Consider the following 23,422-nt stretch of genomic DNA (forward strand, 5'->3'; position numbering starts at 1 on the left):
TCTTTTAGGGCTTCCTCCTTCCCTGTACAGAGGAAGCTTGATGCCTGCTGTCCAGTGAGACCTTCTTTTCTTTCTGAACTACTCAGAACAGGCTTTTACTCACTGGCTCCTTACTATAACGGTTTTTAGATTTTTTATATAAGAATGTTTTGCCTGTATGTATGTCTGGATATCATGTCTGTGCCTAGAGCCAATGGGGGTGGGAAGCAGGTACTAGAGTTGTGAGACAACATGTGGGTGCTGGGAACTGAGCGACGACAACATGTGGGCGCTGGGAACTGAGCCCTGGTCTTCTGCAACAAAATCCGCAAGCTCTCTTAACGCTGAGCATCCCTCCACCCCCTGATCCGTTTTAATAGAAGAGATTGTTTTTAGAATTCCTTTAAAGGTTATATATAAGCTAGAAAATAATTCTATAGCATTCATGCATAGCAACAAGTAACATATAAAATACGTCAAATCGCTATGAAAGACTGTCCAAGTGCGTCAATAAATGAATACACAAATAAGTTTTGGTTTCAAGACATTTTTACTTAAAAATATCAAGTAATGCTCCATAAAAAAATATGTACAAACTTCCACTGACAAGTTCTATCAAATTCTATCAATCTGAATTAAACTTCAAGCCCAACTTTGAGTAGCTTTCAGCTTTTCCTTCAAAGTAAAACGTGTAAACATACTGTATACATGAACTTACAATATGAAGGCATATAAAAAAATTGTCCAACATGTCCTTTGAGGTGATAAGGACGAACCAGCAGCAGCTGCGAGAGAAGCAAGGTTAACAGAAGAAAATTCACTGCTGCTAACACACTCAGAAAGGAGTTCATCAGCAACAATACATTCCTTTGAAAAAGTCTTGGCATTTGCAGAGTAAACCTGGTAGCGCCCACAGTGCCCTCACACATGGATCTAAATCAAGACATCCATGTGTTTAACATCATCAAAGGAACCACTTCTCATATAATCAAAGCAGAAAACCACCTAGGAAAATCAGACCCTTGGTCTCTGGCAGAACTGAGATGGCCTCAGGTGTCTTTGGCATCTGTTGTGAGTCTATACCCAATCAAGGACTCCTTCCCACCGTCGTCATCCACCAGCACATCCACCAGCACGTGTGGTTTATCATAGCCATAGGAGGTGGGGGCCTTCCTCACGGGGGTGGGCTCTGGCTCTGTGATCTTTGTTTCCGGGTTACTGTGTGGGAGGAACTCCGAGTCAGCTATGGAGCTGCCTGAGTCCACGAGGCCACTGTCGGAGCCGTTTCTGGAGTGATAGGTGGTGATGCCACAGGGCTCCGACTGGCTACCACTTGAGAGGAAAGAACCGCTCCTCTGTACTGGAGTCGGAGGGCTGTCGGGGGCCACAGTGGAAGTACTTCCTTTGGGGATCATAGCCTCAGTTTCACTTAAAAGTTCTCCAAGTTCTGATGCTCCTGGGTTGTCTAGAAGTGTCACCGTGGACAGCTTCTCTTCACAGTTCACCTTCTCATTCTCTAGGACAGTTGGCTGGTGCGATTTGTAAAGTGTTTCATCGCTGGAGTCACGTTTTGTCTCTGAAGTGACATTTTTTACTACAGAGAGCTAGGGTGAAAGAAAGCATGATAGAAAATTATTGTGCTTAAATGCCTGTTAAAAAAGAAAGGTCTTAAAAGCAAATAATATATTTCAGAAAACATAATTAAAATAAGCTCACTGCATTTTTTTTCTTGATCTTTGCTTGTTTGTTTAAGACAGGGCTCAAATAGCCTAGGTTGGCCTTGAAGTCAGCATGTAGCAGAGGATGTCACTCCTTTGTGATACTCCTGCTTCCACATCCCAAGTGCTAGGACATAAAATGTGTGCCATGGGGCTTGATTTACCTACCTACCTACATATCTTATCTATCTACCTACCTACCTACCTACCTATCTTACCTATATACCTATTCTATCTATCTATCTATCTATCTATCTATCTATCTATCTATCTATCTATCTGTTCATCATTTATTTATTTAAAGGCAAGGTCTTATTATGTAGCTCTTATTGACCTGGAACTCAGGCTGGCCTCAAACTCACAGAGATCTATCTACCTCTGCCTTCCAAGTGCTGGGATTGAGTGTGAGCCACCACATCCAGCTTGCCTTTTCTTTTCTTTTTCAAATAATTTTAAAAGACGTATTTACTTTATGTATATGGTGCTCTATCTCCATGTACACCTGCAGGCCAGAAGAGGGCACCAGATCCCATTATGGATGGCTGTGAGCCACCATGGGGGTGCTGGCAATTGAATTGAATGCAAGACTCTGGAAGGGCTGCTAGTGCTCTTAATCGCTGAGCCATCTCTCTAGCCCTTGTCTTTTCTTTTTAATAGGACTTATTGAAGACTAAAAATATGAAAGCATTAAATATCTCATAAATGTATGTTGCCTTTTTCACACCATCTTCTATGTGTCTGTGGGAATGCTACAGCCAAGTTTTTTGTTTTTTTTGTTTTTGTTTTTGTTTTTGTTTTTGTTTTTATGAGACAGGGTTTCTCTGTATTGTTTTGGAGGCTATCGGTCCAGCCCGGCCTCGAATTCACAGAGATCCACCTGCCTCTGCCTCCCGAGTGCTGGGATTAAAGGCGTGTGTCACCAATACTTGGCTTTACAGCAAAGTGTTTTACCGATGTAAATTTCATGTCAGTAACTCAGCATTTCTTTAGAGTGATGTTTTCTTTAACAGACACAGAACGTGCTGTGTTCAATCTTTCACACATTCTTATTTATGAAATTATTTCCTCAGGATAAATGATTGGAAGAGTTATGTCAAAGGCTGCTGTGCCAGGGGTTTCCTGACAAGGGGCACACAGTTACATCTTTACTGCCCCTGCTGCAGGGTCAGGTTCATTTTCCTGCTCTAATGAAGAAGGGATGGCTGAACACAGGTGGTCTCCTGTTTACCTACTACTGAAGAGGACATATAGAACACATATGTACTGTCTACTTACTGTTGATAGTTCCTGGTCACCAAAGAGACTTTTACAACAGTAACTCCCCTGCACCCTTTGAGCATCACACATAGTATTCTTGTCATGTCTGAGTCAATGTGTCATCATTTCATTACCTTTAAGCATTGTTTAAACCATTTCAAGAGACAGGAGTGCGACAACACTTAAATGTCAAATGTGATCATTTCACTTTGGACCATCTTTCCTTCTAGATGCCAACTGTGATGAAATGTTTGCATCTCTTCAGAAGCCCAGTTTTTCTGGGGGGGGGCTATAGGCTGGCTCTTGATAGGGAATGGCCTTCTGTGTATATGTTTCTCTTATTGGCTGATGAATAAAACACTGTGGCCAATAGAGGCAGGGAGATAGGTGGGACTAGGAGATGAGAAGAATTCTGGGAAAGGTAGGAGGGGGAACCTTCCAGAAGGACAGACCACATGTAGCCACCAAAGGAGATACAGGTCTGGGTATTCTCTGGTAAGCCAATACCATAGGGAAATATGTAGATTTATAGAAATTGGTTAATAAGACAGAGCTAGCCAATAAGAAGCCCTACCCATCAGCCAACAGTTTTATAATTAATACAAGTCTTTGTGTGTTTATTTGGGGCTGAGATGGGTGGCGGGACCTGGCAGGACAAGAGAATCCAGCAACAGGCTCTCCCATATGCTGCCCCCGAGGGCTGAAGCCTCCTTGCCTCTTGGAGAGTTGTGACTATCTCGCATCCACCAGAGTGGGGCAAGGCCTCTCTGGCTCAAGCATAACCCTCTATTGCACTGTAAACTTACACTGACTGTACTACAGTGTACTGTTCCTTCTGGACCTTTATCTCCTTACCAAACTTGTCAGTGTTCATCATGAGAATTATAAAAATAGGTACCTGGTGCATAGTGAAATGTAAGTGACTTTGGGTGTATGGCAGATTGAAAGATTATTTTGTAATGAAAAGTGCTATAATAAGATTAAGTAGAATGCTATTCTTCACAGCCCATCATTTTCCTGAATGATACTTAGTATTGAAGGGACAGTCAAAGAAGATCCAAATTAATGCTAGCATGAATAATTAAATAAATAATTATGTTACCAAGGACTTAGGTAGCATTACACTTTTTCTCTTAAATGGATTCTTCTTAATATGCCAATATGCAAACACCACAATAACCGTTAGAAAGAGGAGCAAAGGAGCAACAATCAGAATCCAAACTGAATCTAAAAAAAAAAAAAGAAAAGAAAAAGGAACAGTCACAAATAAGGTGAGAACACTTCTATAACGAATCATAATCTCAGCACCACTCTTTAGCAGCTGTACGTGTACTTGAAAGAACACTGGAGCAGAACTGGGCAGTATGACGGAAAGCTCATCGCGCATCCTAGAAGTCAGGCTCTTCCCAGGCTGTCGCACTGAAGCACCCTGGGACTACACTGCCATGACTCACGGTAGCTGAAATAGCTTCTTAAACATCTCCACAGCCTCGCGGCAGGGTGCTTTCCCCTCAGCTAAAAGGCATTTTTAAAATGCCCTTCCTTAGAAGAAATAAATTCCAGCAACATTGCTGAAAACTCTTAAGACAGGCGAGCCCTGCTCCTTCCTTACCACACATCCATTTGAAGACTCACGTGCCTATAAACACATAGAGGAGCTGCCTGCACACACATGCCCAGGCCCACAGAGGTGCATCAGACGGCAGTAAATACACATCCATTGTGCATTTTGTTCTTACTCTGCTTTCTCATTTACAAAGCCTCACCATCGGCATTTCCCAGAGTCCTCTCTTCTAGAAATAAACAGTAGTCTACATGTTGTGACAGTGTGTGTCTCTGTAACAGCATTTCATAACTCTATTTCTGCTCTAAAACTACCTCTCTGGAATAGTAACTACATGTTACTGCTTAATGAATGAATGCCTGGACTATGTCCAATATGGGCTGTGGTTAAACAAATTAAATTATCACAATAACAATCAATAACAGTCAATAAATGAAACAAAATAATGACTATCAGTGTTGTATTAGAAGTCCCAGTAAATCTCAACTACTCATGTGACAAGGGGGACAAAACACTAGCTAAGGTGCTGCCACCATGTGACCATTAAATCACCCCCTTTTTTTTGTATTTAGGCTTTTTACATAGTTGGGTCTGGGATAAGTGCATCAATTTTGTATATAAAGAAGGATTTTGTTTTCCAAATAGCTTAATGCAAATCAACACAAAATTCAGTACAGTATTTTAAGTCACATTTAAAGCTTTGATAGAATGGCCTGAAAGTTCTTAATATTAAATTTTACATGTATGCTCTAACATTTCAGCCTAGATTTCCATTATTCAAAAAGACATATGTTGGGCTGAAGGAATAGCACTGGCTACCCTTCTAGAGGACCTGGGGGTTAAATTCCCAGCACCCACGAGGCAGCTGATAACTATGTATGACTCAAGCCCTAAGGGATCCGATGCCCTCTTCTGGCCATATCAGGAACTGCATACATGTGGTCCATAAGACAAACAAAATACCCATATACATAAAACTTTTAAAAATGATAAATGAAAACAGTAAAGGGCCAGGCTACAAAATCAATATATAAAAACAGCAGCATTAATATTAAATTTGGTGAAAAAAATTATGGAAACAATCCCTTTCACAATAGCTTTAAAAAAAACTAAGGATAAATGTAACCAAGGAAGTACAAGACCCTGCCAATGAAAATTAAAAACAAAACACAGGCAAAACAGATAGAACAAAACATGGAAAGACTGCCCAAATCCATGGTAGAGTGAACATTGGTGAAAACAGACTAGCACTGAAGTCTACAGTTTGCATGCAATTTCCATCAACACACTAATTACATTCATCTCAAATCCTAAAATTCATATGAAATTCACCACAAAAGACCCAAAATAGCTGAAATAATTTTGAACAAACGGATAAAAATTGAAGGAATCAACATGCCTGGCTTCAAACTACAGGGACAGCAAGCAAAGCTCAGAATGGGAGGTGCAGACAGGCAGATGCTCAGGCCATGCAGCAGACGGAAGGTCCGAGAAAGGAACCTGCTAGCTACAGACCACTAACGAGGAGAGTCTTTATTCAATAAAGAGTGCTGGGAAAACCCACCAGTAGCATGCAGAGGACAACCCTGGCCATACTTCCCACAGAAACCAACCCAAAATGTTGGATGGAGGACTAGAAAACGGGAGTAACACTTGAAGACAAGGAATAGGGGTGTTCTGGACAGGGCAGCAACTAGAGACCAAGCAAATGAATTATATAAATTCAGGTGTAACAGAAAACAATGGACAAAGTGAAGAGAATGGGAGAAACCACTGCCATTCGCTCATTTGATACAAAGTTAATACCACGAGTTTAAAAACTTAACAAAACAAGTAACCCAGTTAAAGAATGGGCAGATGAATAGACATTCCTGAGAGAAGAAAAAGGTCAGAAAATACATGGAAAAATATTAAATGTCCTTAGCCCCAAGGAAAATGCAAATCTCTCTAGTTAAAAGGGCCAATTAGCAAAACAACAACAGAAATGCAGGTGAGTGTGCAGAAGAGAAAATCTTGGAGGCTATGGGCAGGGATGTAAATTAGTATAGACATCATAAAGAACAGTACAGAGGCCAGAAAAAAATGAAAATTATCTACCATGTGATCCAGCAATCTCACTCCTGGGTATGCACTGAGAGAAAAAGAAGCTTAATAGTAAAGAGATCACTGCATGTCCATGCATACTGCAGACTACTCATAATACCTGAGAGGGGGATGAAGACTAGACTGTCACGGCTAATATACGCTTATCTTAGATAGAGAACACTTAGACTGTCACGGCTAATATACTCTTATCTTAGAGAATACTAGATACAAGACTTAGACTTTCCAGATTAGGACAGCTGTCGGAGTAATCTCTGTTATATGCCATCACGCTAAAGCTGGACATGTAGAATGTGTCTACTGCTCACTGTTGCTCTTGCTGGTTGTAGGTCTTAATCTGTGTATGTTTTTACCTTTCCTTCTCTTGGAATATACTTGATATTTATTACCATTGTATATAGTTTTGTATCAGGCTTACACTTTCTTCTTTAGATAGAAAGGGGAATTACAGTGGCATCTTGCCTTGCCAGTGAACCTGGAGGAGTGACCACACCCTTGGGGCGTGGTTTCAGGTGCAGACAGGAACCCTTAAGATAGAGGAGGAGTGGCCACACTCTCTCTTGGGTCATGGAGAGCGGTGGAAGAGCAGAGACTGCATCTTCTGGAGCAGGAAGACCTTGGCGTTTATTTACGCTTATCTGTATAAGTCCTTCCCTAATAAACACCTATTTACCATTTGTCTTGTGTCTGTCAAACTCATTTAAACCCCCACCTTCAGTTTATTCTAGAGCTATTATGAGTGACAACAGATCAGAAACATAGCTTTGCTTTGCCTCAAATTCCACGTCCCAACGTAGAAGCAGTTTCAGAGGGTTTTTATAGTTTTGCAGAGCAAAGAAAGTCATAAATCAAGGCAAGATTAAAATATATTGGTGTGTGCACCAGAGAGGCAAGTCCATTCAGATGTGGGCACTATCTTATAGGCCCACGATGCTGATGACAGTCCTATCTCTTGGGTTGGAGCTTGTGTTCTATGGTAACAGCTTCTGGGAGGGTTTTACTTATTATCAAAGATATTAGTTCACATGCAGCATGGTACAAGGCATGTCTGTTCCAGAAAGCTAAAACCAGTCCCAGATAGAGTGGTTAACCTCTGACACTACAGGATTCCGGTCCCTCCACAGTCCTGAGACTCCCATCAGTCTCTGCAGACACAGCTTCTTTTCAGGAGTTTATCTACACCATCACTCATCAATTGTATGGGATAATGAGTTTCATTATGACATTGCATATATGTTAATATTTTGATCATCTCTAATCTCCAACAAGTATTACCCAGTTCCTCCCTCCCACAGACCAGCCTGTCTGTTCTTTCTCCTTTGCCTACCTCCAAGCTCTCCTTTGATTTTCTCAAATATCTCTATTATTTTCTTTTTATTATCATTACACATATACATTTTATAATACATACAAATATATAAATATGGGGAGGAGGGGGCGAGGGGAGTCGGTGGCGGGCATGGGAGGATGGGAGGGAGAGGGAACTGGGATTGATATGTAAAATAAGATTGTTTCTAATTTAAATAAATAAAAGTTAAAAAAAACAACCTTCTGAGTCTGTGTAGAGCTGCCTGAATGTGTATATTTTTAGGGCAGACCACTTGATATTGAATAAACAAATGGGGGTTCATGCCTGGGGAAGACTGATTGCCCCTCTGTCAGCAGTCATTATTAGTTGCCTGCAGCTCTTCATCCAGGGGTGGGGACTTCTAAGATTCCACCCATCTATTTTGGCTTATCAAGTGGTGTTGTCATTATTCGGGTCTTATTCAGGGAGCCACAGTGGTGAGATTTCTTGGGTATAGCTTCCTTGACATATAAAAGCAGACAGCTTGGTCCTCTAACTCTTAAAATCGTTCCATCCCATCTTCTGTAACATTCCCTGAGCCTTAGGTGAAGGGGTTGTAGTCGTATCAATGGGTGCTTAGCAGCCCAGAGTCAGTTGTTCTCTGCATTATGACCAGTTGTAGTAACATTTTGTTTTCTAATGGTCTCTGCTGAAAAATAAAGCTTGTTTGATGAGGGGTGAGAGCTATACTTTTCTGTGGGTGCATGAGCATGGGTATTTAGGACACAGTTAGCAATTATACCGGTTTGGGCAAGTGGCAGTAGCAGGTTCTCAGCTAGGTTCCATGGCCTCACTAGGCATGGGCAGTTGGCTAAATTTACCATGCCAGGCATGAATTTCCTTCGATTTAGCATGTCTTAAGTTCCAATTCAGTGGCTGTTGGTTATCCTCAAGACATCAATACCACTATTTCAGTTTGGGGCTATCTTTCCATGCTGATGATTGCCGTTTCATAAATGTCACAGTTGGGTAGGACTGCTGGTTGCTTTTCTTTCTTGGCAGCTTGCATAACACTCCTTTTTCCCTTTCTACTGCCTTTCATTGTTTCCCTGGAAAGGTACACTTTTTTTTAAAGTCATTTAAACTAATTAAAAAAAAACTAGCACCTTTTTTAGCACAGTAAGGAAATCCTAAAAAAAAAACCTTAAAAACAGGGAGATAAACAAGAATACAATTTACAAGATGAAATATCCTCCAGATTAAAAATGTTAACAAAGTATATGAAAGATAATGATAGAATATTAATAAATCTTTAAAATTTTTGTTTTTGTTCTTTTGAGACAGGGTTTCTGTGTAGCCTTGGCTGTTCTGGATCTTGCTTTATAAACCAGGTTGGCCTCGAACTCACAGATCCACCTGCCTCTGCCTCCTGAGTGCTGGAATTAAAGGTGTGCACCACCACTAACCAGTTTAAAATATTCTTATATTTAAAGAGTGCAATAAAGTGCATGACTTCTTTATTCTGGGGGTGTGGGGAGATCATTTCATTTATTTTAGTCAACACTGAAGGAAAACCTGTATAGAATGAATATGCGATTAAAATCAGCTTTAATAGCAAGTAAGTCAATTGTGACGTGCATCTGTTAAAATGTTCTCTATGGAAGAGTTGCCCTTTGAAATTTGAAGAGCACAGGCACGCAGTACACAAATTTTTTTTTTTTTTTTTTTTTGGTTTTTATGAGACAGGGTTTCTCTGTATTGTTTCGGAGGCTATCAGTCTAGCCCGGCCTTGAACTCACAGAGATCCGCCTGCCTCTGCCTCCCGAGTGCTGGGATTAAAGGTATGCGCCACCACCGCCCGGCTAGTACACAAAATTGTGTACACTACATAATATGATCACAGGTACATGGAGAAACCCAAAATAAAACCAGAATGCACAGAAAACCCCAAACTGTGACCAAGGACAGGACTCCAGGCAATTGTCTCTTCTAACTTTAAAAACAAGCTACATTTTCATTTTGTGTGTGTGTGGATACCTGCATGCACATGCCAACCCTCATGAGTGGAGATTAGTGGACAACTTGAGGGAGTTAGTTTTCTTCTTCCACTATACATATCCGGGACCGTATTAAGGCCATCAGTCTTGGAGGCAGACTTTCCCCACTGTGACATCTTCATGGTCCGCTTCAGGCTTTTCTCAAGTTAACACATTTTCAGATTACCATTTGAAATACAGATGCTTGTGTACATGATTTTATACATTTGTTACATATCTTTTCTTTCCTGGGTCAATCATCTGGTGACGTTCTAATTTGGTTGCTATAGTATATTTCAGTGCCAGAGAAATTGTCTTGTTTTTAGTTATGAACTTCCCTGGGAAAAGGGACTATGGGATATTTTTAAAAGAAAAGACACACGCCTAAGTTATAAATCAGCCCATTTCTTTTCACGTTGCCCTACTTCAATTTGCATTCTCTGTCTTCAGCTGGAGGAAGGCACAAGCTTACCTTTTCTGTTGTTACGGACAGGAGAAACACAGACTTCTTTGGATGTTTCTGTTGTAATGCCCCAGTACTCTGAGAATCCGTCCACTGAGACACAGTATCTGGAATCCAGTGTGGACATGGAAATGTTGAATTGGCACAGGGTGTCATTGCAATCTTCTACATTGATTTGATGGGTTGTATATAGGATCTACACGGAAAAACAACAGTATGAAAGCGTATGGTCTCTTCAACCTGAGGGGAAAAACCGTTGCATTATCCTAGTTAAACACAAAGGAAAACATGGATAGAATGAATAGGAAATGAAAATCCGCTTTGATATCAAATAATAAGTCGATCTGTGACGTCACGCAGCATGGGGAAGAACATCTTTTAAAATGTCTCCAATCGGAACAGGACTGTTTAAAACTTGAAGGGTGGAAGTGTTCGAGGGCTCAGTGGGAACGGGGCTCAAGGTCTCAGCCAGGCACACCCCAATACTAGAGGCTAGGCCTTTGATATACAGGCCACACTGGTACCTAAGCAAGCTAACAACACTGCCTTCGTGTGCCCAGCCCCTAGCACAGGTGATCACGTGCTGTAGTTTGTAGCGTGAATGAAGTACAGGTGCACAGGGGACCCTTGGGGCATTTTTATGTACTTACTGCACAGGGCAGCTGCAGCGTCACGTAGCTGCTTTGTTATGCCTCCTATGAAACACTTTCCTCTCTCCCCGGCTGTTTCTAGTACTCTAAGAACTGGAGAAGCAAGTATCGGCTAGTTCCTCAGCCCCGGACACTTACACTCTTCAAGTCTTAAGCAATCCCTTAAACACACGTCATGGGAAATGATTAAGCTCTGAGTATAAAATGTCCCTCACAGGCTTATGGAATAAGGCCTAAGTAGGTAGTGATTTTATGGGAGGTTCTGGAAAGTTTTAGAAGTAGAGTCTAACTGGAGTAAATGGGTCATCTGGGGCTTAGTTCTTGGGGTGCCTTGTCCTGGCCACTCCTGTCTCATTCTCTGACATGTCCTGTCCAAGGAAATGAAGTCAGGTAACCATGGACTGAACCCTCAGAAACTGAGATCCAAAATAAACCCTTCCTTCTTTCTTTGTTTTGTTTTTATGAGACAGGGTTTCTCTGTATTGTTTTAGAGGCTGTCGGTCCAGCCTGGCCTCAAACTCACAGAGATCTGAAACCCTTCCTTCTTTAGGCATTTGTCAGACACGTGGTAGTGGCAATGCCCTTGAAATGTGCTGAGATCCCCCACCCCTACCCCTGCCACTGCCTCCCTTGCTTCTGCTCTGGTTTGAGATGAGCTCTCTTGTGACAGTGGTGGACAGCAATGTGCATGCCTGTGTGTGTGAGGTCATGGGTTTGGTTGCCAGCAGGAGGAGAAAGTGAGAAAGAGTGGTCATCACTTGTACATGCGCTGCTGTTATGTGACCCGTCTGCTACCCTCACTGGATCTGAGTGGATGTAAACACCTCCCTTTGTGTCTCTAAAGTGACCTAAATAAACTCTCCCACTTTGTAAGCATGTGTATTACAGTGCTTGTTTAACACGCCAACAATTTGTTGCAGATAAGAGGTAAGAAATGTAGCAGAAAGTCAGGAGTACTGCAAGGTGAATCTTGTAAGGAACTGGGTCACCTGAAATGAAATAACCTGCCGAGTGTGGAAAGAATACGAAGAGGAGAGGACAACCCCTGAACCCAAAGACGAAGCAGGAACGCGCCAGAGGGAAATGGTGAAGGGCATTCTGGGAAAGTTCCAATGAGCCACGGGCAAGCAGCATCTCACTCAAGAGACAACAACAAAACTCAGCCCCTCCGATGCCTGCTTTGTTTCTACCTGCCCGTTGTACCCTTTCCCCAAGCTCACTGGCCCCTGGTGTCCCCACATGCCAACTGTGCCTCTGCTGAGATCTCTGCCTTTCCTAGGTCCTATGCTTCAAATGATGCCCCATGTACAGCTGCAGGGGCCAGCTTCTAACTCCAGGGTTCTTTGACCCCCTCCACTGAAAGCCACTATTCCATCCCCGCAGGCTATTCAGACCCTTCTCTGCTTCACTGGGATTATCCTGAGTTTTGTTTGTACCGTTCACTTCTGTAATTCTGGGTACTTAGAAGACACATAGTAGGGTTTTGATAAATATTAAACAAACAGATAAATAAATGGAAATATCATGCAGAATGGAGGGAGCATAGTTTGAAACAAAGTATCCGCACTAGATACCAGAGTAATTATATCATTGTAATTGTATTGTTAGCTTACCTTTCAGAAATAAATCATAGCTGTATATTATTTTATAAGCTACATATTACCAGTAAAAAAGAAAAAAAATCCCAATATGATCTCCATCTTACTAGTAGAGAAACAGGTATATAGAAAAGGTGACATTCTAGAGAGGGTCCTGCGATTAACCAAAGAGTAAACATAAATGCATCATCTGGCCAATGTTGGCAATTAGCTCCATACTGGGTCCCTTCAATAGTATTTACATAGTTTTTTTTTCTTAGCAGAAATCTATGACCCACAAATCTTATTGTATATGCACAAACAGTCTACCTTCATTATAGTTTATGACAACTTGCACAAGCAATAGAGTGGTTCCTATATTTAAAAAAAATAAGAGAGAAACACACACCTCCCCACTTCTATTTTTTTGTTCATATATGGTATAGTGGAATGTGTAACAGGTGCTGTCATCCTCAAACATGATCCCATGCTTTTCTCCGTTTATAATGACCTCAGGGTGAAAAACATTGAGAATGAGCTTGTCTCCCTTCTCTCTGATGTCCAGGTTCGGTGCTCCAACTTTTCCTGGGGAGAAAGGGAAAGTATAATTCTTCCTAGCACAACTACTACATCTACCCAAATCAATGGACACATTTGAACAACTCTGCAAAGATCTAGAAGACATTCTAAGAAAACAGTGTTTAATAAATCCCAGACAAGAAGCTCTTCCTTAAACTCTGCTTTAGTGATTTAGTTTACTTCTGACTTTGTCTTTAGAAAGGTACAATTAGTCATAAATGTTTGTTTTCAGATGAAAAGGCTGGGCTAGTGATACAGGCCTGTAATGCCTGCTATTTACAAGAGTAGGGCAGGAGGACCATTGAGCTCAATAGTTGCTGGAACTAAACAACAGGTGTGAAACCAGCCTAGGCAAATTAGTGTCAAAATAAAAGGTAAAAACAGCAGGCTGGAGATGTGGCTTGATGGTAGAGCACTTACTTGCCTGTGGACATAAGGAGCACTCTGCCCCCACAGAGACACACAAAACAGAAACTTAAATAAATACCTTCTCTTTCTCTTTATTTTGTAGCTTAAGAAACTTGTTTTCTAAAAGTATTCTGAAAATGCCCTCATTTGTTTGTTTGTTGACTTACTATGTGCATGAGTATTTTGCCTGCATTTGTGTCTACATATCATGCACACGCCTGGTGCCTGTGGAGGTCAGAAGAGTTCCAGGATTCCTGGAACTAAAGCTACAGACAGTTGTGAGTTGCCATGCAGATGCTGGAATTTGAACCAGGTCCTCTGGAAGAACAGCCAGTGTTCTTAACCATACAGCCATCCGGCCCGCTCCTGGAGAGTTCTTCAGTTATCTTCCTCACTGAGACTCACTGGGTGTCTGGCAGGATGGTTCTAAGAAATTTGCTAATGGTTCAGTGTTCACTATGAACACCAGAACTGGAGACCCAGTCATCTATGCACAGCCTCTGTGTCTCTGGTGTCTGGGGCTTGTGCAGTGAGCATCTGCATGTGCTTCTCACATGTACCACACACACAGTCTTCCACCCAGGTCTGAGTGGCTTCGACGCTCCAGTGTATCTCAGGCATACTTTCTGGGACACAACAGATCCTTGATAAGCCAGTGCCAGACAAATCTGACATAAAGATGGCATGTACCATATGAACCCAGGGAATAAAAATATCTAAAGTAAGCAAAGGGTGGGCAGTGGGAAAGCCTTGGGTATACCCAAAAAGCTGGGGCAGAATCAAAGCAGGGGGACACCACAGGCATGGCAGTGTGGAAACAACCAGGCACAGAGGGTGAGCTAGGAAGGAAGGGAAGCTGGAAGAGATGTCATGGGGCCAGTGGACTAGGGCACAGGTTAAGCTGGAATGCCCCACCAGAGATTAGAACAGATATTGAACATTCTGGAGTTAGAGTGAGAGCTGAGACAGGTAAACTATAGGATGGGATTCTGGGAGGACAAACAGCTTAAAACCTTGGACTCAAGAGACACGAAAGAACTCTAAGCTTCTGTTTCTTTGGGATGGGCTGGCTTCAAATTCTTCACTAACCCTTGATCTTCTGCCTGAGGTCACTGACTGCTGGGTGGCAAGTATGGGCCACCATAGCCTGCTTGAAACTCTGATGTATTAATGTATTATTATGTTGGTATTTATGCATCCAAGGTCTCCAAGGACTTAAAGGAGGTAAGAGGAATGAGCTCAGTGGCCAAATCCTCTGTGATCTAACTTTGAAATGACTTCCACATTACACAGGGAGGGAAAGGCTGATGTCTAGCCATGCTGAACAGCACTGGTCAGGATGTGAATGGACGGGACGCTAAATGACTTTAAAGTGGTCAAGTGTAGGCCAGCTCAGTGTTGTTTTGTAGGTCTGGAAGGAAAAGACAATGGCTCCTTAAATTCTGCCATATATTTACTAGACACTTGTAGCAACTATCAATAAAAGCAAATATACACAGAAGTGTAAGTGCTTCAAAATTAAAACGCATCCATGGAGGGACTAGAGAGACGGCTTGGTAGTTAAGAGCACTGGCTTTTCTCCCAGAGGACCCAGGCATGGTTCCTAGCACCCACATGATAATTAGCAAAGACCTGTAATGGCAGTCCAGAATATCCAACGCCCTCTTCAGGGCATTGCACAGTGCACAGACATGCAGGCGAAGCACCCATATACACAAAAATAAATACACAAACAAAAGTTATAAGAAGTTACCCACGCATAAAATCTACTTACCCTGTCGGCACATAATAAACTCTCTTGACACTGCATAGGCAGATTCTTTCTGTCCAAAATTAGCTTTAACTCTGGCCCAGACAGATAGTTCGGGATATATAATTTGGTCATAGATATTACAACAATGATTAGAAATGTTGGTGCAGGAATCAATCCATTCATCCTTCCTAAAATGAAAAGGAAGAGAGACACATGGGAAATCTTATTACCACACAAATTTCAGCCATCCATCTGTATTTTGCATTGCATCCAGCTGTTTGGAAGAGCTGAAATAAAACAAGACAGAGAAGCCAGATGAAAGAAGAAACCCTTACTCTTGAATTGTAGGTACAAACCAGCATCCTTAATTCAAAAAGCCAAAAATTTGATGGCTCTAAAATCCAAGCCTTTTGAGCACCCATCTGATCTAACAGGGAAAGATGCTAAACCATGAAAAGTTGTTTGTTTCCTGCACGAAATTCATTATTCAAATATCATATATATTAGGGGAGTAACTTAGTAATAGAAAATATGTGGGGCATGTGGAAAGGCCTAGGCCTCATCCTTACAAAAATTGTATTTTAAAACGTGTTGTAATTTTTTACACCAGCTACTTTTAGGTTATATGTGGATAAGGTATATATGACCTAAGTCTCATGTTTAGACTTAGGTCCCAGCCTTACCATATCTACTTAGGTATATATAAACCTTTCAAGATCTGAAAAAAGTCAGAATATCAAATACTTCGGGTCCCAAGCATTTGAGATAAGGAATCTATAGCCCTTGCTGTAGATTCCTTTGTAGGAGATAGAACTCATACAATACATTTCATTTAAGCTTTAAACTTCACTTTTAAACCCTTGTGGATCCCGTTAATACAGATGTGAGTCGATAACAAAATCAGACATATTATAAAAGCTCTTCATTGTGGTTAGGCTTTTTTGTTTGTTTTGTTTTTAAATTTATCTTTCTAACAAAACTTACAGGTATTACAGGAAGAGATCAACCTAAGATATCAGCTTCATTTGCCAAAATTAAACCTTTCAGAAGTTCCTGGTCCACACAAGATCTTCTCATTCTCCCAACATCATTGCAGGTTCATGAAAATGTAGATACAGGGTTTCTTTCTTATTTATCATGCTCTTATTGATATTGCTGCTTAAGCTGTCCCATTCTTTGGCCAGGAAGAGCCTGCTTCAAGATGCTTTTTGGAGCCTTTTGATATGTCTGCATCAGTTGTTTCTGCCACAAGGGATACTTTCTAATTACCTTTCTGTCTTCTCTTGTTGGGGTTGTTGCTTGGAGGTACAGTGCTCCTTTAGGTGAACAAGTTGGCCCTCTGCCCCACAAAGACAAACAAAACCCCACTAAACCAACTAGGCAAGTCAAACTTTATCAAATACGTATACAAATCTTCATTTTGTTTCTTGACTTAACCCTGGAATCAGCATTTCTCCAAGGAAAATAGGACGTTCTTCCTATTGGCTTTTACAACATTATTACCCATTCCTGCAGGAAGCCAATCTCCTTAGCTTCAGGGTTTTCACTCCCTGAGCTTTTCCAGAGTAAGACGACACCCACACAAACAGTTCATCTCATTCATCTTCTCCAAAGGAGCGCAGTGCATATGTCTTACAGAACTTAATTTTTCTTTTCATTGAACAATATAGTCTGGGAATCACTACATTCAGATCCATAAAATATGAGATTTCATTCATATTTTATAAAGCTACTACAGAAATCCACTTTGCAGCAGTCATGTGTTTAATCTCCTATTCAAACTCAAGCTGTATTTTTATAACAGTGTATCTTACAGGTAAGTTCCTAATGTGGCATCAACAGATCTAACAGCAAACACTGGCTGGAGAGACAGCTCAGCCAATCAATTGCTTGCTATGCAAAGCCAAGAAGGCCTGAGTTCAATCCCCAGAATCCATGTTAAAACAAAACAAAAAATAAACAAGGAATGACGGTTGAGTTGTTCCCACCCTCTACATGTATGTGTATATATATGCACACACTCCTGCATACACACACACACACACACACACACACACACACACACACACACACAGAGGAACATGCACCCATGCATACAACAAATACATGCAACATGGGACCTGGTGAGTGCAAAGCCTTGGGTGTGATCTCCAGCACCACAAGTGAAAAACATGCCAAGGTAAGCATGTTAAGTTTTGTCAGATAAAGGTTCTTTCCCCAGGGCAAGATCTATTACCATTCACATTAATTATGTATAAGGGTTTCTGTCTCCCACAGTTTTCAAATAGAATATGTTTTTCAGAGTTTAATGTTTCAGTCAATTTACTAAGTGACTGTGTTGGAGAGTTTTTATGTTAATTTGACACAAGCTAAAGTCATTTGAGAGCGGGAACCTCAACTAAGAAAAGGCCTCCATAAGATGGGTCTGAACAAAAGCCTGTGGGGTATTTTCTTAATTAGTGATTGGTGGGGGAGTGGCCAGCCTACTGTGGCTGGGGTCACTCCTGGGCTGATGGTACTGGAAAAAGCAAGCCATGGGGAGCAAACCAGGAAGCAGCATCCTCCATGTCCCCTGCATCAGTCCTGCCTTCAGGTTCTTGTCCTGTTTGAGTTCCTGACCTGACCTCCTTCAGTGATGAACAGTGATAAGGAAGTGTGAGTCAAATAAACCCTCCCTCCCAAGTTTCCTTGGTCACGATGCTTCATCGCAGCAATGGAAACTCTAGCTAGCCGGTCTTGAAATATCTGTGGACTCGTGTAGAACGGGATATTCATGTCCTCGTGCAGTTTTCACCACAGGTTATTTATTTAAAAGAATGTACAATGGATAGATGTGAGTGCTAACACCTTCGTCAAATAACCAGGCTGCATGATACCAAGCCTGGGATGCGCATTCATTATGATCTGTATGGTAGACACAAAGGTTGCCTTTGTAGCACGCCTCTCGAAAGTTGTTAACCTCAGTTCCTGGATTAATTCATGAGAAGACAAATCCACACTGAGGTCTTGTTTTCCATTTGAGTCCATTTGATCTGAAAGTATTTATTCTGAAATAATGCTAAACTACTGTAAGGTGGTGCCTGTCCTCACTGACATTAACTGCAATGCATCTGGGTTTTCTTTGCTAACAGCTAACAAATATTAGTTTACTAAGAGACTAGAGGGGAATCTTGCACGTTTGTAGTACTTCCCTACTTCACTACCGACAAGAAGCAATCTACATCCTTAGCATTTTGCAACATCTGCAACCAGCTGATAAAAGTTTAGTGAGTCGGGAGGAGGGATGATGGGGGACCGCAGAGAGTTACGGACTATGCAAGGATTAACACACAGAGAAATAATAAATGAGCAATACTCACCCATAGCTCTTTACCTGTGCAGTAAAAGTGGGAGTCTGTGGCATGTCCTGGTATTCCCAGCACAGGACAGGGTTCAAGTTATAAGACTCAATTAGAACATTAGTTGGCACAGGCACTGTAAGAGATTCAAAAACAAAATGGGTCACCGTAAGAAACTAACATCAGCAACAGAAAACCTTATGCGATGACATGTTAGACAAACATGTACATGAGATTGGAAGTCAGTACTGCAGATACTGAAACCATTTCGATCAGAGCAGACTCACAGGATGTGTTCTGTTGAAAATGCACAAAGAGCTCTGTACCACTTTAAGCTGTGTAAGGACTGTCATGACACAAGCGGTGATGGTTAATCCTCAATGTGCTCTTGAGTATGTTTAGAGTCCCCGGTAGAGGAACCTCTGCATGTGTCTGTGAAGGTGGTTTCCAGAGAAGTTCAGCTGAGGAGGGAAGACCCAGGCTGGGTGTGGGAGGCATCGCTCTAAGGCAGTGGTTCTCCCCTTCTATTTACATCATGATTCATAAGAGTAGCAAAATTAACAGTTATGAAGTAGCGATGAAGGTAATTCTACGGCCGGGGGTCACCACAACGAGAGGAACTGTATTAAAGGGTGGCACTGTTGGAGGGTTGAGAGGCGGTGTTCTAAGTGAATTAATAGAAGAAGGGGTGTGGGGAAGTGAGGATCTTCATCATCTCTCTTCCTGACTGGGTTCAATATGACAAGCTGACTCCCACTCTCAGCTGCCATCCCTCCTCAACTATTACAAACTGCAATCCTCAGGCTGTGAATCAAAACAGCATCTTCTTCCTTAAGTTGCTTCTGTTGGGTATTTTGAAGCAGGAATGGGAAAATGAACTAATATATGCAGGAAACACAAACACAACATAAGACAATCAGTTCCCACAACGTTTTAGTGGTTCCGATAAATAAACACACTGCCTACTGTAAGAACCACCATTTATTCACTTCACTGTAATCACTAGAGTGTTCAGTATTTGCCAGCACAAACTGCACTCAATGTCTACAGGAGAAATTGCCACACTAGGGATTACCACTGGGCTCTCAACACTGCCTCCTTGCGGGGGGGGGGGGGTTGGAGGTGCACATTTACTGTCCTTTTCTAAATAGCACATGGTAATCTGCCTGACTACAACTGAAGCATCCACTGGTCACTTCTGTTTCATCAACACTGCTTCCTGGGATGTGCCTTTTCTCCTTTAAACCATGTCCGAACAATTTGTGGGGAGGACTCGCGAGAGTCACATGATAGAACAGGTGAATGAACACAAATGGTGATGTGACCCCAAATTTAAGGTCGTTCCCTCTTACTTAGGTATTAAGCATACTTGACTTAAAAAGTTTAAACTCATCAATGAATGGCAACGTAAGCAGGTAAAGCAGCTCCCACGCAGCACACCTAGCCATCTTCCATGAGTACTCTAAGCACTCACGCCCATGCGTGTATCTTTTCAACATACTGATACTAATGATGCTTACTTAGATTGCTCTCATTAATAATTACACCCCAAGTCAAATCATTAAGAAAGCCAGGTCCCTCCTGGTTATCTGTCAAATAGCTATTTTGGACTTTGTCGTCTATTGAGTGGGACATTGTGATAGTGAGTTTTAATTATCTAACTTGACACACCTAGACATTATCTGGGAAGAGAGTCTGAGTGAAGGATTGTATAGATCAGGCTGTTATGTGGACATGGCTTGTAAGGGATTGTCTTGGTTATGTGTGAAGAAACCTAAAAATGGGTTGCACAATTCCTGGATTTGCAAGCTGAGCAATTAGCACACATGCATTAACTCACTTCTCTCTGCTGTCAGAGTAAATATGACACGGCTAGCTCCTTCAAGTTCTTTTTGCCTGGACTTCCCCACAACAACACACCGAAATCTGGAATTGTCAGCTTAAATAAACCCTCTTCCTTTCAGCTGCTTTTGTCAGGCGTTTATAACACCGCAACAGAAATGAAAGTAGGACACCTATTAATTCACATGCAAGACATCTGCTTGGGAACACCTACCAGGTTGTTTTTCTCCTAAAATAAACCTTTTTAATATTTAAGACCAGACTGGTCTGCTGTTTTAATTTATAATTATTTAACACATGCATTATCTTTCCATCTAGAGGGCTAAAGGTCAGTGACAGAGAGGTTGCTTAGCATGAGGGAGGCTGTAGGTTGATATTCCAACACCCTCACCCCATGCCACATAATTAAAGGAAACAAATTCTACTGTCATTTTCCCCCTTAAGAACTTCTTAAGTTGTGACTTACAACATGATGTGAGTTTTGTTCCCCAGGGGACATTATGCAATGTCTGCACACATTTTGGGTCCTGATAACTTGGACTCCAAGTTGGGAAGGGATACACCACAGGCCTCTGGAGGGTAAGGGTTCAGAGAGGCTGCTGAATATCCAACAATGCACAGTTCAGGCAGTCCAACGACAAGAAATAAGCCAGCCCCAAAGGTCAAGAGAAGAGCAGTTGAGAGACACTGCTTTGTATGTTTATAATTTTTAAGTAACTCTTTACTTTTTGGGAGGGTAAAATGTTTTATCTTAAAATGCTTTATGATTACTGTATTTCATTCTCCCCAGTAGATTTTTTTGCCTAAATATCTAGCTTCTATATAATTTATCAACGAGGGGTAAAGCTTGTGGCAGAGACTGAGATTATGAAGACAGAGGGTAGGGTGTCTGTTCCCAGATCCAGACACTCACAGGACTTTCTGATCTTTTGATCATTAACCAGTCAACTGCAAAGTTTCTACTACGCTTCCAAAATACCACAGATGCATGCTGGGACATCTGTACCTATCTGCTTTGGTTTTCTAAGCAACTTCCTTGAGGGCAAGCCTAAAAATACTGGTCTTGCCTGGCTTCTTCCTCACCTGTTTTTGGATGACTGCCCATGACCATACACAGCACAGAAACCTGGGGATCCCTTAGGAAGCTGTTCTTGTGTAGGGTATGTCTGTACTTCAGCCTTCACTAACAGCCTTGTTCCTGTTAACAATCCATGGTTTAAGAAGAAATAAAAGCTACTACTCCTAGCTGGGCGTTGGTGGTGCATGCCTTTAATCCCAGCACTCGGAAGTCAGAGGCAGGTGGATCTTTGTGAGTTCGAGACCAGTTCCAGGACAGCCTCCAAAGCCACAGAGAAACCCTGTCTTGAAAAACCAAAAACAAACAAACAAAATAGCTACTACTCCCTCTCTCAAAAACAATTCAACATTAATGTCAAATAGCCAATCAGCGCTCTCTCTCTCTCTCTCTCTCTCTCTCTCTCTCTCTCTCTCTCTCTCTCTCTCTCTCTCTGTCTCTCTCTCTCTGTCTCTCTCTCTCTCTCTCTCTCTCTCTCTCTCTGTCTCTCTCTCTCTCTGTCTCTCTCTCTCTCTCTCTCACACACACACACACACACACACACCCCTCAAACCAAACTAACACACTAACTGAACCGGGTGTGGTGGAACATGTATGTGGAGCCTAAAAAAATATAAGAAACCAGGTCAGGTTGGGGTTCATGTTGAATCTTAATTACTTTCAGAAGCCATTTCTCAACGTTAGCATCAGCTGCCTCTGAGAGCCTGAAAATGTCAAGCCATCAGTTCTTCTTTCTCACTCTCCTCCTATGCAGTTCTGTGAGAATTTCATACATGCCCATGATGTTTTGATCAAATCTATCCCCACTCCCTCCATCCATATCCCTCATCACTATGTTTCCCTCCCAATTTCAGGAGCTGGTGTGTTTTTATTTTTATTTATTTATTTGTTTGCTTGTTTAATTATTTATTAGGAGCACTGAGTCCCTTAGTGCTGGCTGGGCATGGATGTAGGGCCATCTCCTGGGAGCATGTGCGCCCTGTCAGTGGAGGGATAGCCTTGAATATAACTGACAGTCTCCTTCCCCTAGTAACCATCAGCTGCCTACAGCTCCTCAGTGAGGTGGGTGAGGAGTGGAATTTCATGAGCCCTTCTTCCATCCAGGATGGGATTTTGAATGGCTTGACCTTTATCCTACAAACTAAAACAAAAACAAAACAAGCAAACAAAAACCCGAACAAAACAATTTATCTTGCGATAAACATAACCAAGGAAATAAAAGACCTGTGCAATGAGGACTTTGAAACAATGAAGACAGAAATTAGACACCAGAAGATGAAAGACCTTCCATGCACATGGATCTGTAGGATTAATATTTTGAAAATAGCCATCCTACCAAAAGCAATGCACAGATTCAATGCAATCCCCATCAAGATTCCAATGATCTTAAAATTCGATGTTAGACATGAATCAGGGGAATGCCAGTCTACAATCCCACTGCCAGAGAGGCAGGGAAACAGGAAGGACCCTAAGAGAGATATCCATGGCACCACAGAGAAGGTGGAATGAGGCAAGATTTCCTGAGCAGATTGGGAGCACAGGGTGGGGGAGGGGAAATGGAGCCAGGAAAAAGAGAGGGAAAGAAGAGGAAGGGAGAGGAGGACATGGGGGAGCAGGAAGGTTGAGTTGGGGAAGAATAGAGGAGAGCAGGATGAGAGCTATCATAATAGAGGGAGTCATTCTAGGTTTGAAGGGAGATCTGGCACTAGTGAGATCTCCAGAGGTCTACAAGGATGACACCAACTGGCAAACTAAGCAGGAGTGGAAAGACTACATTAAATGCCCCTCCCTA

The 23,422-nt window shown here is 41.9% G+C and overlaps 1 protein-coding gene across 1 annotated transcript in view; it reads right to left on the reverse strand.

Moving 5' to 3' along the window:
* Positions 1 to 510: 510 nt before the first annotated feature.
* Positions 511 to 23,422, reverse strand: part of Ifngr1 (interferon gamma receptor 1) — a 29,686-nt gene continuing 6,774 nt past the window's right edge. The window contains exons 2-7 of the mRNA XM_005065730.4: positions 18,735 to 18,849; positions 15,397 to 15,563; positions 13,045 to 13,220; positions 10,418 to 10,604; positions 4,057 to 4,181; positions 511 to 1,583 (exon numbers count right to left, since the gene is read on the reverse strand). Coding sequence (XP_005065787.1) covers positions 1,029 to 1,583; positions 4,057 to 4,181; positions 10,418 to 10,604; positions 13,045 to 13,220; positions 15,397 to 15,563; positions 18,735 to 18,849 — 1,325 coding nt within the window. The 3' untranslated portion in view covers positions 511 to 1,028. The remainder of the gene's footprint in view (positions 1,584 to 4,056; positions 4,182 to 10,417; positions 10,605 to 13,044; positions 13,221 to 15,396; positions 15,564 to 18,734; positions 18,850 to 23,422) is intronic.

This window comes from Mesocricetus auratus, unplaced genomic scaffold, assembly GCF_017639785.1.
Source record: "Mesocricetus auratus isolate SY011 unplaced genomic scaffold, BCM_Maur_2.0 Super-Scaffold_100018, whole genome shotgun sequence".
NCBI lineage: Eukaryota > Metazoa > Chordata > Mammalia > Rodentia > Cricetidae > Mesocricetus > Mesocricetus auratus.